We start from the raw sequence: 22,750 nt of genomic DNA, 5'->3' as shown, positions 1-22,750 counted from the left end.
TAAAATTTATTTTTCATGAATATATTAATTAAAAGAAACCCTGAAAATATCATCAATTCATCATCAAATTTCACGAAAAAAATAGTAAAAAATCTTGTTAAAAATTTGAAATAAAATTATTTATCAAAAACGAGAAATTGCATAAATTTTTATCTTTTATTTTCTTGAATTCTAAGATTTGTAAAATTAAATAAAAATTTGTTAACGGGGTTTTATTAATTTATTTTTTTAGATATTTATATTTTGACAAATTGCATAGAGAATTGACAGGAATAACCGGAGGTTTAAGTAGAATCCCAGTGAATGCACTTGGGAAGTAAAAAATAATAATTCCATCAACCAGGCGAAGACGTCCTGCTGTCGCTAATGTGACTTTTGCCAACTCCAACGAGACAATAATTCATTTAGGATAAAAAAATATCAAAAAAAAAATAAAAAAATTACCGGATATTTTTTTTTTTGTTTACTTGCTGTTGAGTTGTCTTCTTTCACCAGCAAATTAATTTATTTTTTTACACCATATATTTTATTGAGAAATATATAAATTTGAATTTTTTTTTTTCCTTAGAATTAGTGTCATTTCCTTTAAACAAATATTTTTATTTGAATAATCGAAGAGCTTTTGAATTGGTAAATCAATAATAGAAAAAAATAGTGAACACGCGCCTGATGACTTCCGGAGTCAAGACAAGGTGTTCAAAATCATTCACAGCATCACTTTAATTTTCAAGTGTATCCTTTACATCTGTCATCAACTGAAAAAGAAAAAAAAACTCAAAATATTTCCCATATTTTCAAATAAATTCGTCAAACTATTCCCATTTTCTGCCTCATAATTGTAAATTTTAATTTTATTCGGTAATGTATATATACCGATTATATTTTTTTTTTTTGTTGTGACAGTTTTCTTTATGTCATCACAGTATAATTTTCAAGTAAAAAATTATATTGATGTGAAAATAAGAAAAAATATATGACAAAAAAATTTAAATAATTGACAGAATAATTGATATGTCCTTTATTTTTTTTTGACTCATGTGTTAAACGAAAAAACAATGAAAAAATTTAAAAAAAAAACGAAACAATATTTTTTTAAGGTTGAGACAAGTTTCATTGGACCCGTCTCAAGTGACCAGTTCCGTTTTTTTCCAGCTGGTTTCGGTCAAAGGTCTCACTTTTACGGAAATAAGTTTCAAAAAAAAAAAAAAAATTGCCAAAAAAAGAATGCTACTATTCTATGAAAGATTTATGAATTTCTAAATAATATATTATCGGTTATATAAGAAAATTAAAATTGAAAACAAGTGCAAATATATATTACGTATGCGTAGATATTATTTTCTAAATTTGCATTGGATATATGGTTAAGTACGGTGACTTGTATTGCAAATGTGTTTAAAACATTAGAGTCAAACTTATGGACAATTGAGTGTCACATCTTCAGTGCGTGGCATCCGGTCATCGCTTCCTTTTCCATCCTTCGATATATCATCCGAACATTCACACCGAGTCAGGTTCCCGTTGCTTTTCCTTCAACATAATATATAACCAACCATATACACATGGAGTCAAGGATTTATTCCATTCAAATAAATATTATTTGGAAGAAATAAATTTCCTATTTGTTTGTAAACTTAAATAAAAAAAATTTCTATTTGAAATGAGTAAATGATTTATTTGAACAGTTTTTATGATGAAATAAATATTATTTTTTATAAAATATAAATTAAATATTTGAATCAAATGAAAATTATATTTGAAATCAATAAATTATTTATTTGAATGGTTTTTTTTTTTTTTAACGAAATAAATATTTATTTGTATTAAATAAATTAAATATTTGAAGCAAATAAATGATTATTTGTAATTATTATTACATGAAATAGTAGATTAAATAAATTTTATATTTATTATTTATCTTATTAATTGTTGTATGAAAATTTTCTAAAATTATAATAGAAAATAAATCAAATTCGAGTATATAAATTTTTCGAAATTTCTTCTTATTTGAAATAAAATTTATCCATCACAAATTAAATAAATATTTGATTAAAAAAAAAATAATTTCTCCTATTTTTGTCAAATAAAACATAACCTTGTAATTTTCATGTCACCTAATTTATTTAAAAAATTAGATAAATCAATTTTTATTCTTTTCTCTGTGCACTACATACGATATTCTAATATTTCGTATTGAATTTTTTCCAACAATATTTTTAAACCGACAAACGACAAAAAACTTATTAAAATTTTACAGGGATTTTTAAGAAACGCGTCAAGATTTTATTTTAAAAAAAATATCAAATAAATTAATTAAATTCAATAAAGTTTGTATTGTGTATTGAATAATGCAACAGTCATAATTTTATCTTTTTTTAGATTTAAAATCAAATAAAAAAAAAAAAAACATAAAATTATATAAATATAAGATTAGTGATTACCAGAACTGCAGCAATAATATTTTGAAAACGAAATGAAAAAATTAAAAATTAAATAAACAAGCTATCTAAATATATTAATATTTCAAAAAAAAATATTCACTGCAATTTTAACCCCATGATAATACCAAGAAACGTTAACGTTGCTTTAATTACTTTCCTCGAACAAAAATATATCTATATAAAAATATAAATAAATATACAAAAAAATAATTTAAAAAAAGTTAATAATAGAGCTCAAGTTCAACAGATTACAATCACAATTTTTTTTTCAATAAAAATAAAAATAACTGTGCCATAATGAGAAACCGAAAAATAATTTATCTAAAATTGCAGTAAAATTATATTCACATGTACCATGTTGTATTTAAAGAAAAACAAAAATTATTTGAATGCATATAAACATGCACACCTGTTGATAATTTTTATGCCAATTGTGGTATTATAATTAAAAAAAATTATTGTGGTTTTTACCACGTGCTCAGTCGGAGAATGTAAATGCGACTATTTGTGATTATTATTTTACATCAAATAGTTAATTAAACAGATTTTATATATTTGTTATTTATTTTATTTATTGTAGTATGAAATCTTTTCTAAAATTATTATAGAAAATGAATCAAATTTAATTTTCAAGTGTATTCTTTACATCTGTCATCAACTCAGAGGGAAAAAAAAATCCAAAATATTTCCCATATTTTCAAGTAAATTCGTCAAACTATTTTCCGATTTTCTGCCTCATAATGACATACAAACAGTAAAAAGTAATTTATGGATGAAAAGAAAAATAAAATATAAATTGGAAAGCAACACAGATGATTTAAAAAACAAAAAAATCTCTTCAGCAACGAAAGAACAAAAGCAAATTTTAAATAAAGTTTAAATTTTTTGTATAACAACATAGCGATAGCATTTACCAAAAATTACCAAATAAAAAAAAATGAAATAAAAATTAGCGAAAAAAATAATTTTCATAAACTTATAAATTCATTTGATTTTATCAAATGGAGTATTAATATATAATTGCATATTAAATACTCCAAGTCGAAGAGTTATTTGTTGAAACAAAGAACTTGATTATCCATTAATTAATTTTTGAGTTAAAAAAATATTATAAATAATAATAAATATTACATTTTTTAAAAATAAATATATAAATAATAATTTTATGAAATAAATAGATAAATATCATCAATATGCACAAATCACATATTTTTACGTTTTGAAGTCAAAATAATGCATTTTTTTAAATAAAAATTTTATATATATCACCAATTACTTTTTCTATTTTTTTTCCGGAATATAACATTGAAATGGAAGTGCTGAGTCGAGTATATTCAATTACTATATATACCAGCTAAAAATATTTTATTTACTACTTGTTAAAAAGTGAATTTTTAATTCTATAATCTTTTTATAAACGGTGAAAATGTCAGTAGTAAAATCTTGAACACAATAAAAAACTATCTGGTTTTATGGCCTATATGAAAGCAACATTAAGATATTTTATTTTATTTTTATTATATTTTATTTATTTATCAAGAAGCTCATTGAAGGCTAATCAAATGGTATACAAAAGGTATATCTATCAAAGGTATACATCAAGATAGGATTTTATGTACAATGTCTATATTAAATAAGTCAGCTGAAATATTATTATTGCAGATATTATTGATATACTATGTGTTAATTTATATATTGGTGAATTACAATCATAACTGTTGGTAATTTTTGGAGTGTACAATGGTTGGTTTGATCTACTATTAGAGTTATGGTGAATCCAAAGTGGTAAGTTATATATATTATCTCAGGGAAATATGTGTAAGAATTTAAGATATTTAGGCAAAGTAGGGCATTGATACAGAGTTGACGTGTTTCAAGAGTAATAAGACTATATTCTTTACTTAGCTTGCTGTAATCAAATCCTCTTAGCGGATAAATACATGTGCTTTTACCAGCAAGTTGTTTTACAAATTTTCTTTGTACAGCTTCAATTTGTTTGAGATGTTTTTTCGTTTGATAGGCAATTACTGGTGAACAATATTCTTATATAGGTAAGACATAGGCTTTGTATAGGATTTTAAAAGTGGATGGTTGTTTAAAATTGTTAATATTGTTCATTCTGTTTAAGAACCCAAAAATTTTTAGTGCTTTTTTATGTGTATTGTGTACGTGTGTATTAAAATATAATGAGGAGTCAAAAATGACTCCAAGATCAGTGACAATCGTCTGACGTTGAATAATTGTATTATTTAGTTTGTAATTATATATTATTGGTTTTCTGATACGGTGGTATGAAACGACTTTACATTTATTAATGTTTAGTTGAAAGTGATTTACATTACACCAATTGTTGAAACTGTGAAGATTATGCTGAAATAATTCTGCATCATAAATATTTGTGGTACACCTGATGTTGGATTAATAGAAGTAGATAATCAACCATTTAGATTTAATGATTGACTTACAGGATTTTTTGAGCACCTGATGACACGGGTATATATACAAGATAATATTATTCTTACGATATTTGGTTTCTCGGTCAGCACCGATAATTGTATTAATTGTCATATTAGTGCGGAAGAGACGAAGATGCTCAAGATTTGGACAATTTTTTATGAGTTGAATAATACCAGAATCAGTGATTTTTTTGCACTTGTTAGCATCAAAAGATGATAACCCTTTTAATTTGATGATAAAGCTGTTTTTAACACTTTTAATATTGCTGACATTTAAATTTTGTAATAATTCCAAGCTGGTTATGGCATTTAGACCTGCTTCAGTAATATATTTGCAGTGAGATATGTTTAAATTCTTGAGACTTTTACATTTATTAGCAACAGCAATAATACTACTATCAGTGAATTTATGTATACCTGACACATTTAAAAATTCGAGATGTTCTAATTTTGATAAATCATCAAAAACGGTTAAATGAGGAACTGGTTCATCATCATTAATATCATCATCATCATCATCATCATCATAATAAGATTCATCAGTATCATTTGCACTATCATAAATATCATCATCTTCATCATCTTCAACATCATCATCATCATTATTATCATCATTATTTACAACATAAAAATTATCATCATCATCTTCAGTATTACTAAAATCTATACTTGAACTTTTATAAGGAATTCTCAGATATTTAAGTTTTTTACAATTGTTTGATATTGCAAGTACAGATTCGTCACTGATGTGATGCAAAAAAGAAAATTCTAAAAATTCAAGATTTTTTAATTCTGTTAATTTGTGCAAAGCGGTTTCTCTTGCTATTGTCTTAAACGATACGTATTTCAAATTATTACAATAATTGACAATCTTGAGTGCTAAGTCATAATTAAGAACCCAAAAAACGTCGAGATGTTCTAACTTATTAAGGTTTTCCCAGTTTTCAATTGAAACCAAAGTTTTAGGTCTAAAGAACCATGACACTTTAAATGATCTTATACAATTGCATGTTTTAAAAACAGTTCCCAATAAATTTGGAGAGAAAATATGAAGATCATTAAAAAAATGGATATGTTCCAAATTTACAAGCTTGTTGAAAATATAACCATCTGTATGTAACCGTTGATCAGATAATGAAGAACGTTCAAGATTCAGATAAACAAGTGTTGTCTTCTCTGATATTTGTTGGATAATATTGTCGAGATTGCAGTATTGTAATGTCAAGCTATGAAGATTTTTGAATTTTCTTAAATCCTAAAAAAAGATAAAAAATCAGTTTTAATAATTTGAGATTGATGTTAATGCATTTACTTAATTATTATAGGATTAATTGTCGACAAGCACTTACGAAAGACGAAAAACTTCTTAACATGGTTTTTTTGAAAAATACATGAATTTCATTAATTCCTTCTGGTAGACTACTGAGTATTTCAGATTTCCACTCTGTGATGAATCTAAAAGTCTTATTTTCAACATGTATTTGAATAAATTTTAATTTATCCAACTTTGTGAAAGCTTCAATATACTCATCTGTCTTGAATGGCAATTCGTCATGACATACAAATTCAAGACTTGTTAAATTTTTGCAGTGTTCACCAATGATTGGCATGATACTTGAGGTGCAAATTTTTGAAAGAATTAATTCTCGTAAATGAATACCAAAAATTGACATCAAGTTCTCAACATATGATTGTGTTAGTAACTGGTCATTATATGCACGACCAATTGTATGGCTACATTCGTATTTTTTAACGTCATACCAAGCTAGTTTACAGACTTCTTTCCATCTGGTACAAACTGAACAACAAAAAAAATAAATCGAAAACATTAATATAAATGAAAAAAATTTCAATTACAATAATTACCTTTTTTCATATTCATTCTGTCATATATTGGCAGCAGCATGAATATTCGTTCTAGTGAATAATGATCCAAAGAGTTGATAAAATCTATCGTCTGATCAACATCATAAAAATGTTGTCGTTCTTCCTCAACATGACGCATTTTTTTTGTGCATGACATTATTAAGCTCTGATATTTAAGGAATTTCTGTCAATTCTCTGTGCAATTTGTCAAAATATAAATATCTAAAAAAATAAATAAATAAAACCCCGTTAACAAATTTTTAATAAAAAATTAATAATTATGAAAATAAAAAATTTATGCAATTTCTCGTTTTTGATAAATAATTTTATTTCAAATTTTCAACAAGATTTTTTACAATATTTTTCGTGAAATTTGATGATGATATTTTCAGGGTTTCTTACGATTAATATTTTTATGAAAAATAAATTTTAAAGTGACATTAATTTATTTTTCATCATTGAAAGTAGCTTTTTTTTACTTTTAAAATACCTTTAAATTTCGATGGAGAAAATTCGAGTGCTATAGAAAAAAAAAATAAATTAAAATTATAACTAATAGAAAAGAAATAAAATTGGAAAAAAAATTTTTGTATGTCCAAATTTGTACATATTCTAAATTTAATTTATATTATTCTATTAAATATAAATTAAATATATATTTTTCCTACTTGGGAATAACAAAAAAAATATCTATATAGATATATATTAATAATAATGATAAACTTTAATTATTTATGGGTAATCGTATTAAGAAAAATATGATGATAATAGATGATATTCATCAGCTTATAATAATATTAATAGCACAAATTCATCAGTAGTATATGAATAAATCCATGTAATGAATTTCAAAAATGAAAAATAATGTATTTTTTTTTTTTTTTAATAGCACTACAAATTTATAAGAAAAAAAGAAAATTCGATAATTAATTTATCAATTTATATATAATTTATTTATAAATACCGTTTTTTCAAAGTTTAATTAAATTTTAAGTTTAAAAATGTGAATGGAATATTAAAATTTTTTATTGTTGATTAAATAAATTCACTCATCAATATAAGCACTAAATAACATGACGATAGCAACTTTAAAATAACAGAAAGTCAACGATTGCTATAAAAATGCAAGTGGCTGCTGAAAACTGATGCTAGTGCCAACTGCCAAGTGGAAAAGTTATTTGCAGTAGAAAGTCCAGCTTGAAACTGATTGGGACGACCAAACTTGGTGTAATGTTTTTCCAAAAGATGAAAGAAAGATTTTAACATGAAAAAATATTCTACTCTACAAATTTGATGGTTCATCTGAATAGTAAAATCCTGTTGATCCAAGAAAAATCTATTATCTACAGTTTCTGAAAAAGACAATAGAATTTATCAAAAATTCAATGAGAAAAATATCCTGTTGTGATTTGGAATATTTAGCATGTGGATGATTTTTTTTTTTTTTGCAATCACAACAGGATATTTTTTTTGAGAAAATCAAGACAATCAAAGTTGCTACAGTCATCATGGGGGTTCTTTTGCTCAATTTTTTTTTTTTTTCTCTTTTTTTCTTTAATAATAATGTTCACAATTATTTAGTATTTTCATGAAAATTATTTATAATTTTATTTTAATTTTTTATTTTATAAAATGGCTTTTGAATTTGTTTAATAATATTGTATTCCATAAATTTCATTGTCATATTTCTGTATTTATAAATAAAAATATTATTCAATTTAAATTTAAAATTACATATTTATTATAAATTTTTTTCTTTTGCACTAAATTTTTTTTTGAATATGTATATTCAAATATATCAAAAATATATATCTTTGAGCTTGAGATTGATCTCTGTTCTTTTTTTTCTGATTCCTATTGGTCAATTGCGACTCATCGCATCGAGATTATCCAATCTTACTTTGTGTATCCCTTCCACCACCTGACTCTGCACTGCAGAGTGCAATTATAAGTGCATCAATTTTTAAACATTAAAAACTAAAACAGTGACGAGACATAAAATCATACATTTTTGTTTGCTGTACATACACAAACTTGAAAATTTATTTTTTCGACTAATAACACCACAAAATAATACTGCCTTGTAATAATATTAATTCGAAAGAACTTCAATAAATGAATTAAATTATTTATTAATTTTTTTTTTATAAATTTTTTTTTCTTTTTTATTTTCAGAATTTATGATAAAGAGTGCACTAAAAAAATTTTGTATTGAAAAAGAACAACAACTTGTTAATGATATTAACGGTAAAATAAATTTTATTAACTCTCTTAATAATGATTTATTAGCACAAATATTTATGCTGCTAATACCCAAAAGAATAGTTATGGAAAGAGGTAATAATTAATTTGAAGTTTTAAGATTATTTAAATTATTTTTATGGTTTTAATTTATAACGTTAATTATTTTTTAGTTTGTCTCAAATGGAAAGAGGCCAAATGTGGTAATTGGTGGTGTTAATGATAACTGTTTGCTGACATAATCAAGTGTCAAAAAATTACTAATGAATTGTAATATTTTTTTACCATGTTGTATTCAAAGAAAAAAAAAAAATTATTTAAATGCATACATGATCATTACAAAAAAAAATCAATAATAACAGTAATAAAATATTGGTACTTATTGTTTGTCGTTTATCTAAAAAACTTTTTGTTAATTTTTATAATTTTTTTTAAAATACCTAAATGTAGTTTTTATGCTGTGTCATTGTCTGTTCTGTCTCAAGGGATGGCACAAATAAACGTGGGAATATTAGAATTTTAATTTTCAAATTGAAAGAAAATAAAAACATAATTATGAGAAAAACAAAATCTATGTGTGTGTGTTTGTGTGTGATAAAATATATTGAATTTTCAAAAATTCATTTAATTATCTTTTAAAATAGAAAAATAATTTTAATATCATTTTCAAATAAATTCATATTTTTTTTTTATATTGACAAAATTTGTATTTTGTACAATTTAATTGTACCAGCTAAAGTTCAAAATAAAAAAATTTTAAAAGAAAAAAAAATTTTAATAAAACACAATAAGCCAATTCATTTAATCATAATTACTCATGTATTTTGTAATAATCGATGAATATCTGAATCAAAATTTTTATAAGAGTGTTTTAAATAATTACAAGAAGTCTCAATAACATTTCATTTATTTTCAAGTTATGTGATAATTCACAAATAAAATTATTATTATTATTATTATTATTATTATTATTATCAAATATTTGTTTATATTTCATTTATCATTCGTAGGAAAAAAAAAGTTTATTTATCTAATTCATATTTGTTGATTATAATTATATTACATGATAAAAAGAAAAAGATTATATGATAAAATTTATTTTTTGACGTGTTGAGTCATGCGAAAATTCATAATTCAATATTATTTATTATTATTTTATTTTAATATATTATTGTTGTTGATTTCGGCTTCTACAATGGATTTTTTTTTTTTTTCTTTAATCATAAAAGATAAACATATTATCAAATAAGTTGAATCGATTAACAATAAATAACATTTATTATAAAATGCTTTCACATATACAAATTAAAATTTAGATTTAGATATTTTCGAATATAGGCGATCAACAAATGATAGTTGTAAATATTATTTTGATTAAAATTAAAAAAAAATATTTAATAAAATTAATTTTAGAAACTGATAAATATTACACATTGTTTTTTTTTTTTAATTTTGACGAAATATGTGTTATTAGTTTTCTTTTTTTTCTTATCATTTTAAATTAAGATTATTTTATAAATAGTTTATCCTGCATTTTTTATTTTGTATTTTTTGTTTAATTTAATTACTTATTCCGTGCTTATATAGAAAAAAATTTATTTTTTGACGTGTTGAGTCATGCGAAGATACATAATTCAATATTATTTATTATTATTCTATTTTTCCATTCTATTGTTGTTAACTTTGGCTCCTACGATGGAATTTTTTTTTTTTTTTCTAATCATAAAAGATAAACATATTATCAAACAAGTTGAATCGATTAACAATAAATAACATTCATTACAAAATACTTTTATACGTATATACAAATAAAAACTTAGATACTTTATTTTTAAATATAAGTATTTACCAAATAATAGTTTTTAATATTATTTTGAATGAAATTAAAGAAAAAAATATTTAAATAAAATTAATTTTAAAGTCTGATAAATATAATTACACATTGTTTTTTTTTTTTAATTTTGACGAAGTATAGGTATTATTAATTTTCTTTTTTTTTTTTTTTTTTTTCATTTGAAATTTAAATTTTTTTATAAATAATTTATTCTGTGTTTTTTATTTTGTATTTTTCTTTCAATTTAATTACTCATTCCGTGCTTCTTTTTCAATGTCGCAATATCTATTTTATTATTGAGAACACATTCATAATACAACTGTATGATTTCCCATTTATCCAACCATGTTAATGTCATGATTGTATTATCCATCTTATTCTTGATTTTTTTTTTGTAATCTTCTGACAGTGTAAACATTTTGCCAAACATTAAAATCAATATGAGGGCACCTTCAATTTTTTCAATGTCATTTTTTGTATTTTTCCAAAAATAATTTAATATTTTTTGGTTTATTTCTTGCTCGAATATTATTTCAGTAATACAATGCTTGACTATAGCTAAATCAGTTTCTCTCAATGAATTAATAATATTGTTTTGTTTTATGACATAATAAATCATATTTGTAATAAAAGTTACCAGTTTACTGTATTTTAGCTGGGACGATACTGATTTTAAAAATTCGATGGTATGGTCCTGTACAAGTGAATAATCACAATTAAATTGCAATATATGTACTGGTTGTGATGAAATGACTTCATCTTTTTCCAAAACTTGTAAATTCTGCCAAATAGTTTCAAAATTTCTTTTTAAATATATATTATTATTATTTGATGATAAAGTAATTGAAGCTTCAATAGCTATATCCTTCATAAAGTTTTGTATGTTCATATCCTCTTGATAAATTTTTTTTAAAAAATAATTGAACATATTAAAAGTACTGTTGGTAGCGAGCTCTTTGATAAAAGCAACATTGTCCTTAAATAAATTGGAATTTCCCGATACAAAAGTTACTATTTCTTGGTCGGTATTTGGAAGTAGTGTATTTCCCAAAAACCAGAGCCAATAGGCTGTGCCTGTGCATTTAGAATCATATTTACGTATGAGCAATTTTAAAATTGCTTTTTTTTCAGCAAGTGAATAGTTATTCCAAATACCAAGTATATTTGCTTTATTACAGTGTTTAATTTCAATTTCAAGATTGTACATATTTGGTTCATTGTGCCAAATTATATTTCCTATCTCATCAAATTGTATTGTTTGATACATATTAATTATATCAGTCGATGATAAATGTCTATCCTCTGATATAATTTTTTTGGTCCATCCAACCATATTTTCTGCAATTTTTATCAATATTTTTAGTTCTTTGTTTTGAACTGTTTCTTGTGTTCTGTATAATCTTAAAAGTGTCTGACCAACATTTTTAAAAAAGGTGTGTTCATCTCGATTTTGGTTTTCTACATATTCCCTAATATGTGTTATAATAGCTGCATTTTGTGACCAACTTATTACATTTCGAAAAACCTGTAGCTCATCGGCTGAGTGAATAAAATTAATATTTCTCGTCATGTTAACTCGAACAATTATGTATCACTTATTTTTAACACCACTATTTTTCACTTATTATTTTTTAAAAACAGTTTATAAAAAAAAAACAATAAATCACACTTTTTTTTTTTAAACAAATTTTGGTTATAAACACAATCGTGAAGCACAGGACTCTAACTAGCTAGTAGGTGATTCGGGCGTATTTATATAGGCAGGGAAATTTGGAAAAAGATAAGAACATGACTTGGCATTAGAATATAGACACGTCAGTATTATGAGTATTATCAGGATGGATTTGGCGTCGTTTGTGGCTAGTGTTATACCTTATTAGGAGTTGTTTGTTGGGTTTGACAATTTTGCCTTTGGCAATGGAATTTCCAACGCTTTGTAAAATTGTTGATAACAATAGGAAAAACATGATAAGGTTTAACTTTTCAAAATAAAAAAAAAAAAAAAAAAAAAACCATTTTATCATTGAAAATCATATTGCTAACAAATTATTTATGTTTATTTACCATACGTATATGAATATTTTATTTTTATTTATAAATAACCTTTTTTTTAAATAATGATACAATGTTTTTCGATTTGTATTTTTCTCAATTATATTTCGAGTACTGAGCAGTGATAACGTAAAATAACGATTATTATGATACAATTATTACATTATAATATTCGAATTATATATGTAATATAATAAAAATTATCAGATTTTATTTTATTTTTAATTTTTTTCTACTCTCACAAAACTAGATAATCGATTATATGTTATTTGTATACAATTCGTATATAACGATAAATATTATTTAGAAGAAACAAATTTTCTATTTATTTTTATTTTCATGCACTCAAAAATTTGTATTACATACATTAAAAACAGATTACAATCACAACACTTGTTAATAATTTTTATGCCAATTGTGGTATTATAATTATAAAAAATTATTGTGGTTTTTACCACGTGCTCAGATTTTTTGTATAAATACATAGCGATAGCATAAATAAATTAATGCATAAATAGATTTCATGTAATTTAGACATTTTAATTATACACTTTAACATTGCAACAAAATAATTTTACAATTTTTCCCTTTTTTAAATCTTAATGATAACACATAAATTGATGTGCTATAAATAGTTTGTTGTAGGCTGCGCTTTATACATTGAATAATAATTGAATTTTTTTATTTGAAAAAAGGCAACATTCAACAATAATTTGAGATTCTCGTGACATTAATTGCATCTGCATTATTATTTTTCAAATAAAGTCGTTTATTATTAAATATAAACTTTTATCTGTGTTTTCCAAATTCTACTTTTTCTTTTTTCTTTTTTTTTTTCACTTTTATTCATATAAATATATGTTATTTTAATTATTATTAAATTGAAAATGATTTTATAAAATTTTCATTTTCACTTACTCATTTCAAATATACATTTTTTGTGTAAATGATAAAAAAACTAGTTAACTATAGTAAAATAATACAAATTCGTATAAGTGAAAATGAAAAAATTTTTAGTCATGATTTTAATTTAATAATTATAAAACACAATAAGCCAATTCATATTACTCATGTATTCTGTAATAATCGATGAATATCTAAATTAAAATTTTATATGAGAGTGTTTTAAATAATTACAAGAAGTCTCAATTATATTTCATTTATTTTTAAATAATCTTATTTATTTTTTTTTAGTATTCATATTAGAATTTATGACGTGTTAAGTTATGTGATAATTCACAAATAAAATTATTATTATTATTATTATTAAATATTTGTTTATATTCTATTTGTCATTCGTAAGAAAAAAAAAAGTTTATTTATCTAATTCATATTTGTTGATTATAATTTCCTTATACGGAAAAAGATTATGTGAAACAATTTATTTTTTGACGTGTTGAGTCATGCCAAGATCCATAATTCAATATTATTTATTATTATTTTATTTTTCCATTCTATTGTTGTTAATTTTGGCTCCTACGATGGAATTTTTTTTTTTTTTTCTAATCATAAAAGATAAACATATTATCAAATGAGTTGAATCGATTAACAATAAATAACATTCATTATAAAATGCTTTCACATATACAAATCAAAATTTAGATTTAGATATTTTCGAATATAGGTGATCAACAAATGATAGTTGTAAATATTATTTTGAATAAAATTAAAAAAAAAAAAATATTTAAATAAAATTAATTTTAGAAACTGATAAATATTACACATTGTTTTTTTTTTTTTTTATTTTGACGAAGTGGGTATTATTAATTTTCTTTTTTCTTTCTTTTTTTTTCCACTTTTATTCATATAAATATATGTTATTTCAATTATTATTAAAATGAAAATTATTTTATAAAATTTTCATTTTCACTATATATCACCAATTACTTTTTCTATTTTTTTATGAAATATAACATTGGAATGAAGGGCTGAAATAATTTTTTGAGTTGAATTAATTTTTTATTAATAAAATACATTACTTGGTGAATTAAAACTGTGCATTTGTCAAATATATCCAATTACTATACCTATATACCAGCTAAAAATATTTTATTTACTACTAATTTTATAATCTTATTATACGGTAAAAATGTCAGTAGTAAAATCTTAAACACAATATAAAGCTATCTGGTTTTATGGCCTATATAAAAGCGACATTAAGATATAATCAACCATTTAGATTTAATTATTGATTTACAAGACTTCTTGATCACCTGATGACACGAGTGTATATACAAGATAATATTATTCTTACGATATTTGGTTTCCCGGTCAGCACCGATAATTGTATTAATTGTCATATTAGTGCGGAAGAGATGAAGATGTTCAAGATTTGGACAATTTTTTATGAATTGAATAATACCAGAATCAGTGATTTTTTTGCACTTGTTAGCTTCGAAAGATGTTAAACTTTTTAATTTGATGATAAAACTGTTTTTAACACTCTTAATATTGCTGACATTTAAATTTTGTAATAATTCCAAGCTGGTTATGGCATTTAGACCTGCTTCAGTAATATATTTGCAACGAGATATGTTTAAATTCTTGAGACTTTTACATTTATTAGCAACAGCAATAATACTACTATCAGTGAATTTATGTATACCTGACACATTTAAAAATTCGAGATGTTCTAATTTTGATAAATCATCAAAAACAGTTAAATGAGGAACTGGTTCATCATCATTAATATCATCATCATCATCATAATAAGATTCATCAGTATCATTTGCACTATCATAAATATCATGATCTTCATCATCTTCAACATCATCATCATCATTATTATCATCATTATTTACAACATAAAAATTATCATCATCAATTTCAGTATCACTCAAATTTATAATTGAACTTTTATAAGGAATTCTCAGATATTTAAGTTTTTTACAATTGTTTGATATTGCAAGTACAGATTCGTCACTGATGTGATGCAAAAAAGAAAATTCTAAAAATTCAAGATTTTTTAATTCTGTTAATTTGTGCAAAGCGGTTTCTCTTGCTATTGTCTTAAACGATACGTATTTCAAATTATTACAATAATTGACAATTTTGAGTGCTAAGTCATAATTGAGAACCCAAAAAACGTCGAGATGTTCTAACTTATTGAGGTTTTCCCAGTTTTCAATTGAAACCAAAGGTTTAGGTCTAAAGAACCATGACACTTTAAATGATCTTATACAATTGCATGTTTTAAAAACAGTCCCTAATAAATTTGGAGAGACAATATGAAGATCATTAAAAAAATGGATATGTTCCAAATTCACAAGCTTGTTAAAAATATAACCATCTGTAAGTAACCGTTGATCAGATAATAAAGAACTTCTAAGATTCAGATAAACCAGTGTTATCTTCTCTGATATTTGTTGGATAATATTGTCGAGTTTGCAGGCTCTTAATGTCAAGCTATGGAGATTTTTGAATTTTCTTAAATCCTAAATAAATATAAAAAATCAGTTTTCATAATTTGACATTGATGTTACTGCATTTACTTAATTATTATAGGATTAATCATCGACTAGTACTTACGAAAGACAAAGAACCTAACATGATGCATTTAAAAGTGACATGAATTTCATTAATTTCTTCTGACAGACTACTGAGTATTTCAGAATTCCACTCTGTATTCCGTCCAAGAGCCTTATTGTCAACATATATTTGAATATATTTTACTTTGTTCAACTTTGTGAAAGCTTGAATATAGTCATCTGTATTGACTGGCAAACTGTTGTTGAATACAAATTCAAGACTTGTTAAATTTTTGCAGTGTTCACCAATGATTGGCATGATACTTGAAGTGCAAATTTTTGAAAGAATTAATTCTCGTAAATGAATACCAAAAATTGACATCAAGTTCTCAACATATGATTGTGTTAGCAACTGGTCATTATATGCACGACCAATTGTATGGCTACATTTGTATTTTTGAATGTCATACCAAGCTAGTTTACAGACTTCTTTCCATCTGGTACAAACTAAACAACAAAAAAAATAAATCGAAAACATTAATATAAATGAAAAAAATTTCAATTACAATAATTACCTTTTTTCATATTTATTCTGTCATATATTGGCAGCAGCATGAATATTCGTTCTAGTGAATAATGATCCAAAGAGTTGATAAAATCTATCTTCTGATCAACATCATATAAATATTGTCGTTCTTCCTCAACATGACGCATTTTTTTTGTGCATGACATTATTAAGCTCTGATAATTAAGGAATTTCTGTCAATTCTCTGTGCAATTTGTCAAAATATAAATATCTAAAAAAATAAATAAATAAAACTCCGTTAAGAAATTTTCAATAAAAAATTAATAATTATGAAAATAAAAAATTTATGCAATTTCTCGTTTTTGATAAATAATTTTATTTCAAACTTTCAACAAGATTTTTTACAGTTTTTTTCGTGAAATTTAATGATGATATTTTCAGGGTTTCTTTCGAAAAATATTTTTATGAAAAATAAATTTTAAAGTGACATTAATTTATTTTTCATCATTGAAAGTAGCTTTTTTTTACTTTTAAAATACTTTTAAATTTCGATGGAGAAAATTCGAGTGTTCTAGAAAAAAAAACAAATTAAAATTATAACTAACTAAAAAATGTAACAGTTACCACATGAAATGTATAAATTGGAAAAAAAAATTTTAGTATGTCCAAATTTGTACATATTCTAAATTCAATTTATATTTCTATTAAATATAAATTGAATATATATTTTTCCTACTTGGGAATAACAAAAAAAATATCTATATAGATATATTAATAATAATGATAAACTTGAATAATTCATAGGTAATCGTATTAAGAAAAATATGATGATGATATTCATCAGCTTATAATAATATTAATAGCACAAATTCATCAGTAGTATATGAATAAATCCATGTAATGAATTTCAAAAATGAAAAAGAATGTATTTTTTTTTTTTTTTAATAGCACTACAAATTTATAAGAATAAAAGAAAATTCAATAATTAATTTATCAATTTATATATAATTTATTTATAAATACCTTTTTTTCAAAGTTTAATTAAATTTTAAGTTTAAAAATGTGAATGGAATATTAAAATTTTTTATTGTTGATTAAATAAATTCACTTATCAATATTAGCACTGAATAACATGACGTTAGTAACTTTAAAATAACACAAAGTCAACGATTGCTGTGAAAATTTAAGTGGCTGCTGAAAACTGATGCTAGTGACAAGTGGAAAAGTTATGTCCAGTACAAAGTCCAGCTTGAAACTGATTAGGACAACCAAACTTGGTGTGATGTTGTTCCCAAAAGATGAAAGAAAGATTTTAACATGAAAAAATATTCCACTCTACAAATTTGATGGTTCATCTGAATAGTAAAATCCTGTTGATCCAAGAAAAATCTATCATCTACAGTTTCTGAAAAAGACAATAGAATTTATCAAAAATTCATTGAGAAAAATATCCTGTTGTGATTTGGAATATTGAACATGTGGATGATTTTTTTTTTTTTTTGCAATCACAACAGGATATTTTTTTTGAGAAAATCTAGACAAACAACGTTGCTACAGTCATCATGGGGGTTTTTTTTTGCTCAATTTTTTTTTTTTTTCTCTTTTTTTTTTTTTTAATAATAATGTTCACAATAATTATTATTTAGTATTTTCATGAAAATTATTTATAATTTTATTTTAATTTTTTATTTTATAAAATGACTTTTGAATTTTTTTAATATTGTATTCCATAAATTTCATTGTCATATTTCTGTATTTATAAATAAAAATATTATTCAATTTAAATCTAAAATTACATATTTATTATAAATTTTTTTCTTTTGCACTAAATTTTTTTTTGAATATATTCAAATGTATCAAAAATATTTGAGCTTGAGATTGATCTCTGTTTTTTTTTTCTGATTCCGATTGGTCAATTGCGACTCATCGCATCAAGATTCACCAATCTCACTTCGTGTATCCCTTCCACCACCTGACTAAGAGTATCGACGCTGCACTGCCGAGCAGTGCATCTTGTCGTGCATATGCCAGCTGCATCACTGTGACTAGTTCTATTACTTTGGCTGAAATAATATCGCTTCAAGTGAAATCATTCAATAATTATTAAATTTATATAAACTTCAAATTCGAAAAAATTTTTTAAAAAAAAGGTATGAAAACTAATTTTTAAATTTTCTTTTTGTAAAAATTTGTGGTGCTTGTAAAACTAGATAAGTGATTTTAATTTTTCCTGGTTAATGGTTTTAAAAAAATCTCATCAATTTTTAAAAATTGAAAACTAAAACAGTGATGACTGTTATACACAAACTTAAAACTTTATTTATCGACGAAGAACACTACAAAATGACTGCATTGAGATAATAATAATTCGAAAAATTTCAATAAATGAGTTAAATTATATTTATTAATTTTTTTATAAATTGTTTTTATATTTATTTTTAGAATTTATGATGGAGAGTGCACTAAAAAAGTCTTGTATTGAAAAAGAACAACAACTTGTTGATGATATTAACGGTAAAAATGATTTTATTAACTCTCTTAATAATGATTCGCTAGCACAAATATTTATGCTGCTTCCAATACCCAAAAGAATAGTCATGGAAAGAGGTAATAATTTAAGTTTTGTAAGATTATTTAAAGTAATTTTATGGTTTTAATTTATAACGTTAATTATTTTTTAGTTTGTCTCAAATGGAAAGAGGCCTGTGAACTAGCTTGGTATGACATTAAAAAATACAGATGTGGTAATTCAATTGGTGGTGTTTATGATAACCGTTTGCTTACACAATCATATGTCAAAAAATTACTACTGAATTGTAGTATTTTTTTGAAAGAATTATTTCTTTCTAAAATTTGCGATTCCCGTATTATTAAAATCGTTGGTGAACACTGTAAAAATTTAAAAAAACTTGAATTTGTAGCAGACTATGAATTAAAAATCAATAACGACGACTATATTCAAGCATTCATGTCATTAGATAAATTAAAATTTATTAAAATAGAAATAATTCATATGGAATGGCGTTTGAGAAGATTATTTCGTAATGAAATAATAAATTATCTACCAGAAGAAATTAATGAAATTCATATAATTTTTAAAGAATGCCGACCAAAGATACCAATACTTTTTGTAAGTTTCTATTTTCAATTAATACCTTCAAAATTAAATAAATTCATTACACGTAATTCAAATTATATAATAAATTAATTTTTAAAATTTTTCAGGATTTAAAAAAATTTAAAAATGTTCACAGTTTGACATTGAGTAATTGTAATCTAACCAAAATTATTCAAGATATATCAGAAAAAATAACACTTGTTTATCTTAACATTGAAAATTCTTGGGTGACTAAAAAATGTTCATATAATTTTGAACATTTATTTAATCGTCTTGTAAATTTGGAACATATCAGCTGTTCAAAGTACTTTGTGACTTCAAATTTTCTCAATCCTATCTTTAATACATGCAAAAATATAAAATATCTCAACGCACCATCGTGGAAAGATCAAATCTTAGGTGAGATTGTAATTGAAAATTGGGAAAATCTTAAAAACATGGAACATCTTACTATTGGTTGGGAAACTACGGATAACGTAGCAATTAAAATGGTTAAATATTGCAAGAACTTGCAACACTTAGATATTTCAAGTGACATTAGAAAAAATATAACAGATACGGCTTTACAAAAATTGACAGAATTAGAAAATCTTAAATGTTTAAAATTGCCTATCTTAAATGACATAAATGTAGAATCAGTACTTGCAATATCAAACAATTGTAAAGAACTTAAATCTCTTAAAATAAATTTTTATATAAGAGAAATACTATATTGTATTCCTGTTCTACCTAACTTGGTGTTTCATGAATTATCAAAATTGCAATATCTGGAATATTTAGATATGTCAGGTATAACGAATTTTCAAGATGAAAGTATTATTGCTATTGTTAATAAATGTAAAAAATTAAAAAATTTGAGTGTACAAAAATGCGGACATATATCAGAAACAGGTTTTTTTGCTTTAACTAGGTTGGAATCATTAAAAATATTGAACGTTTCTGAAAATGATGTGTCAGACTATTTTATCTCTAACTTAAAAGGTTTAAAAAGTTTAAATTGTTATGATGGCTTTTACCTCACGGATGATGGTGTTATTCCATGTATAAAAAATTGTCCGGATCTTGAAGAACTTGATCTTCGGTGTACTAATATTACAATTAATTCAATTATTGCTGCCTCTGAGGCAACTAAAAATCGTACAAATGATGTTTTTTTGCATATGACTGTTGGTGACAAATTTAAAAAAGCTTCAAAGTCAATAAATGAATCTAAATGGTTGGTCCTTTCATTTGTTTCAGTGTTATCTGGTGAGTAACAATTCAAAGTATGATTGTTTAATTTAAATCAATTATATCATTGATATCAGTCCATAATATTTTTAATTAAAAAAAAAAATACTTTGAATATTTATAATTAATTAATAATAATTTTTGTTTGAATAATCACAGATATGATTATTTAAATCTATAGTTAATCCAGCACGTAAAATCATTTTTCAAATTGCATGTAATAATTTTAATTTAAATTACAATCATTATACTATTATACAATAAATATTATATTATATACTGTATACTATAGAAATATAATAAAATGATAATTTTAATCTGTATTTATAAATTTGTAGTATTTAAAAAAAAATACCCAATAAATATATAATAATTAAAACAATGACTATAGTTTTTTTATGAAAAATTATATTGACAACGAGATCACACGATAGTATATGTACTTATTTTTAAATTTCATGAATAAATATACAAAAAAATAATTTTAAAAAAGTTAATAATAGAGCTCAAGTTCAACAGATTACAATCACATTTTTTTTTTTTTAATAAAAATGAAAATCACTGTGCCATAATGAGAAACCGGAAAATAATTTATCTAAAATTGCAGTAAAATTATATTCACATGTACCATGTTGTATTTAAAGAAAAGAAAAAAAATCATTTAAATGCATATAAACATGCACACCTGTTGATAATTTTTATGCCAATTGTGGTATTATATAATTATAAAAAATTATTGTGGTTTTTAGCACGTGCTCAGTCAGAGAATGTAATATTGCAGAATTTTTTATTTGTATGCAATGATAGCCTATGGCGGCTTTTCTTCAAGTTCAAAGGCATCCACCGGAAGATATATATATCACTGCTCTTCTCTCTATAAACACCGAATTTGCTAAGCATTATGTATACGTATTTTAATATTTCCCTACATTAAAAAAATTTTTTTTCTTTCACTCTAAGACTTGTTTTTATTTTTTTACAGATCATCAAAACTTATTGCATCTTGAAGAATAAAAATTATCCCATTAAATCATCGAGAAATTAAATTTCCTGGTTTTACTACCGCATTTACTCAAAAAAAAAAAAAAAAAAAATCATGTAGTTTGTGCTGGTGTTAAAAACGCGAGATATTTTAAATTAAAAATAATACAATAAAACAGAATTTAGTTTTTATATAATTTTTGCGTAAAAGAAAATGTGAAAGAGATCATAGTGCTAAGCAACAAGTTAGGTACAGGTTCCGCAGGTTTAAGCACCGTATACCCCTCGGTCAGTTGTTTGATGAGTGACCGTGGCCGGTGCGGTCATCATGACTCCAGCGTAATATATCCTGATCTATAACGAGGGATTACCGTTCAGTTAGCTAATGGGTGGCTGTGGTCGGGACGGCTACTAAACTTCGCTGTAATATCTTCTGATCCAACGAAAAAAAATTGGTGTCGGAGAACTTGGCGGTGTTCAGTTCTCATCCCCCAACGAATTGGGCTTTTATTATATTAGTCAAGTTATTAAAAATTCA

The 22,750-nt window shown here is 23.7% G+C and overlaps 2 protein-coding genes across 3 annotated transcripts; one reads left to right on the top strand and one right to left on the bottom strand.

Moving 5' to 3' along the window:
- Positions 1 to 11,849: 11,849 nt before the first annotated feature.
- LOC122849474 (F-box/LRR-repeat protein 7-like) lies at positions 11,850 to 17,071 on the bottom strand. The gene is made up of 5 exons (XM_044148175.1): positions 16,933 to 17,071; positions 16,616 to 16,864; positions 15,145 to 15,651; positions 11,959 to 12,176; positions 11,850 to 11,912 (listed from the first exon to the last, which is right to left on the bottom strand). The coding sequence occupies exons 1-5, from the start codon at positions 17,069 to 17,071 to the stop codon at positions 11,850 to 11,852; spliced, it is 1,176 nt and encodes a 391-aa protein (XP_044004110.1).
- Positions 17,072 to 18,915: 1,844 nt separating this feature from the next.
- On the top strand, positions 18,916 to 21,302 carry LOC122848999. 2 transcript variants are annotated; one of them, XM_044147503.1, is made up of 5 exons: positions 18,916 to 19,033; positions 19,326 to 19,490; positions 19,565 to 20,013; positions 20,109 to 20,790; positions 20,912 to 21,035. In XM_044147503.1, exons 2-5 carry the CDS (start codon positions 19,331 to 19,333, stop codon positions 20,923 to 20,925), a joined length of 1,305 nt encoding a protein of 434 aa, XP_044003438.1. In that variant the 5' UTR covers positions 18,916 to 19,033; positions 19,326 to 19,330; the 3' UTR covers positions 20,926 to 21,035. The 2 variants fall into 2 exon arrangements, with proteins under 2 accessions (XP_044003438.1, XP_044003437.1); XM_044147502.1 differs by having other exon boundaries at positions 20,109 to 21,302.
- The last annotated feature ends 1,448 nt before the right edge of the window (positions 21,303 to 22,750 follow it).

The sequence above is a fragment of the Aphidius gifuensis genome, linkage group LG2, assembly GCF_014905175.1.
Source record: "Aphidius gifuensis isolate YNYX2018 linkage group LG2, ASM1490517v1, whole genome shotgun sequence".
NCBI classification, from domain to species: domain Eukaryota; kingdom Metazoa; phylum Arthropoda; class Insecta; order Hymenoptera; family Braconidae; genus Aphidius; species Aphidius gifuensis.
This window is presented reverse-complemented; position numbering and strand designations above follow the sequence as displayed.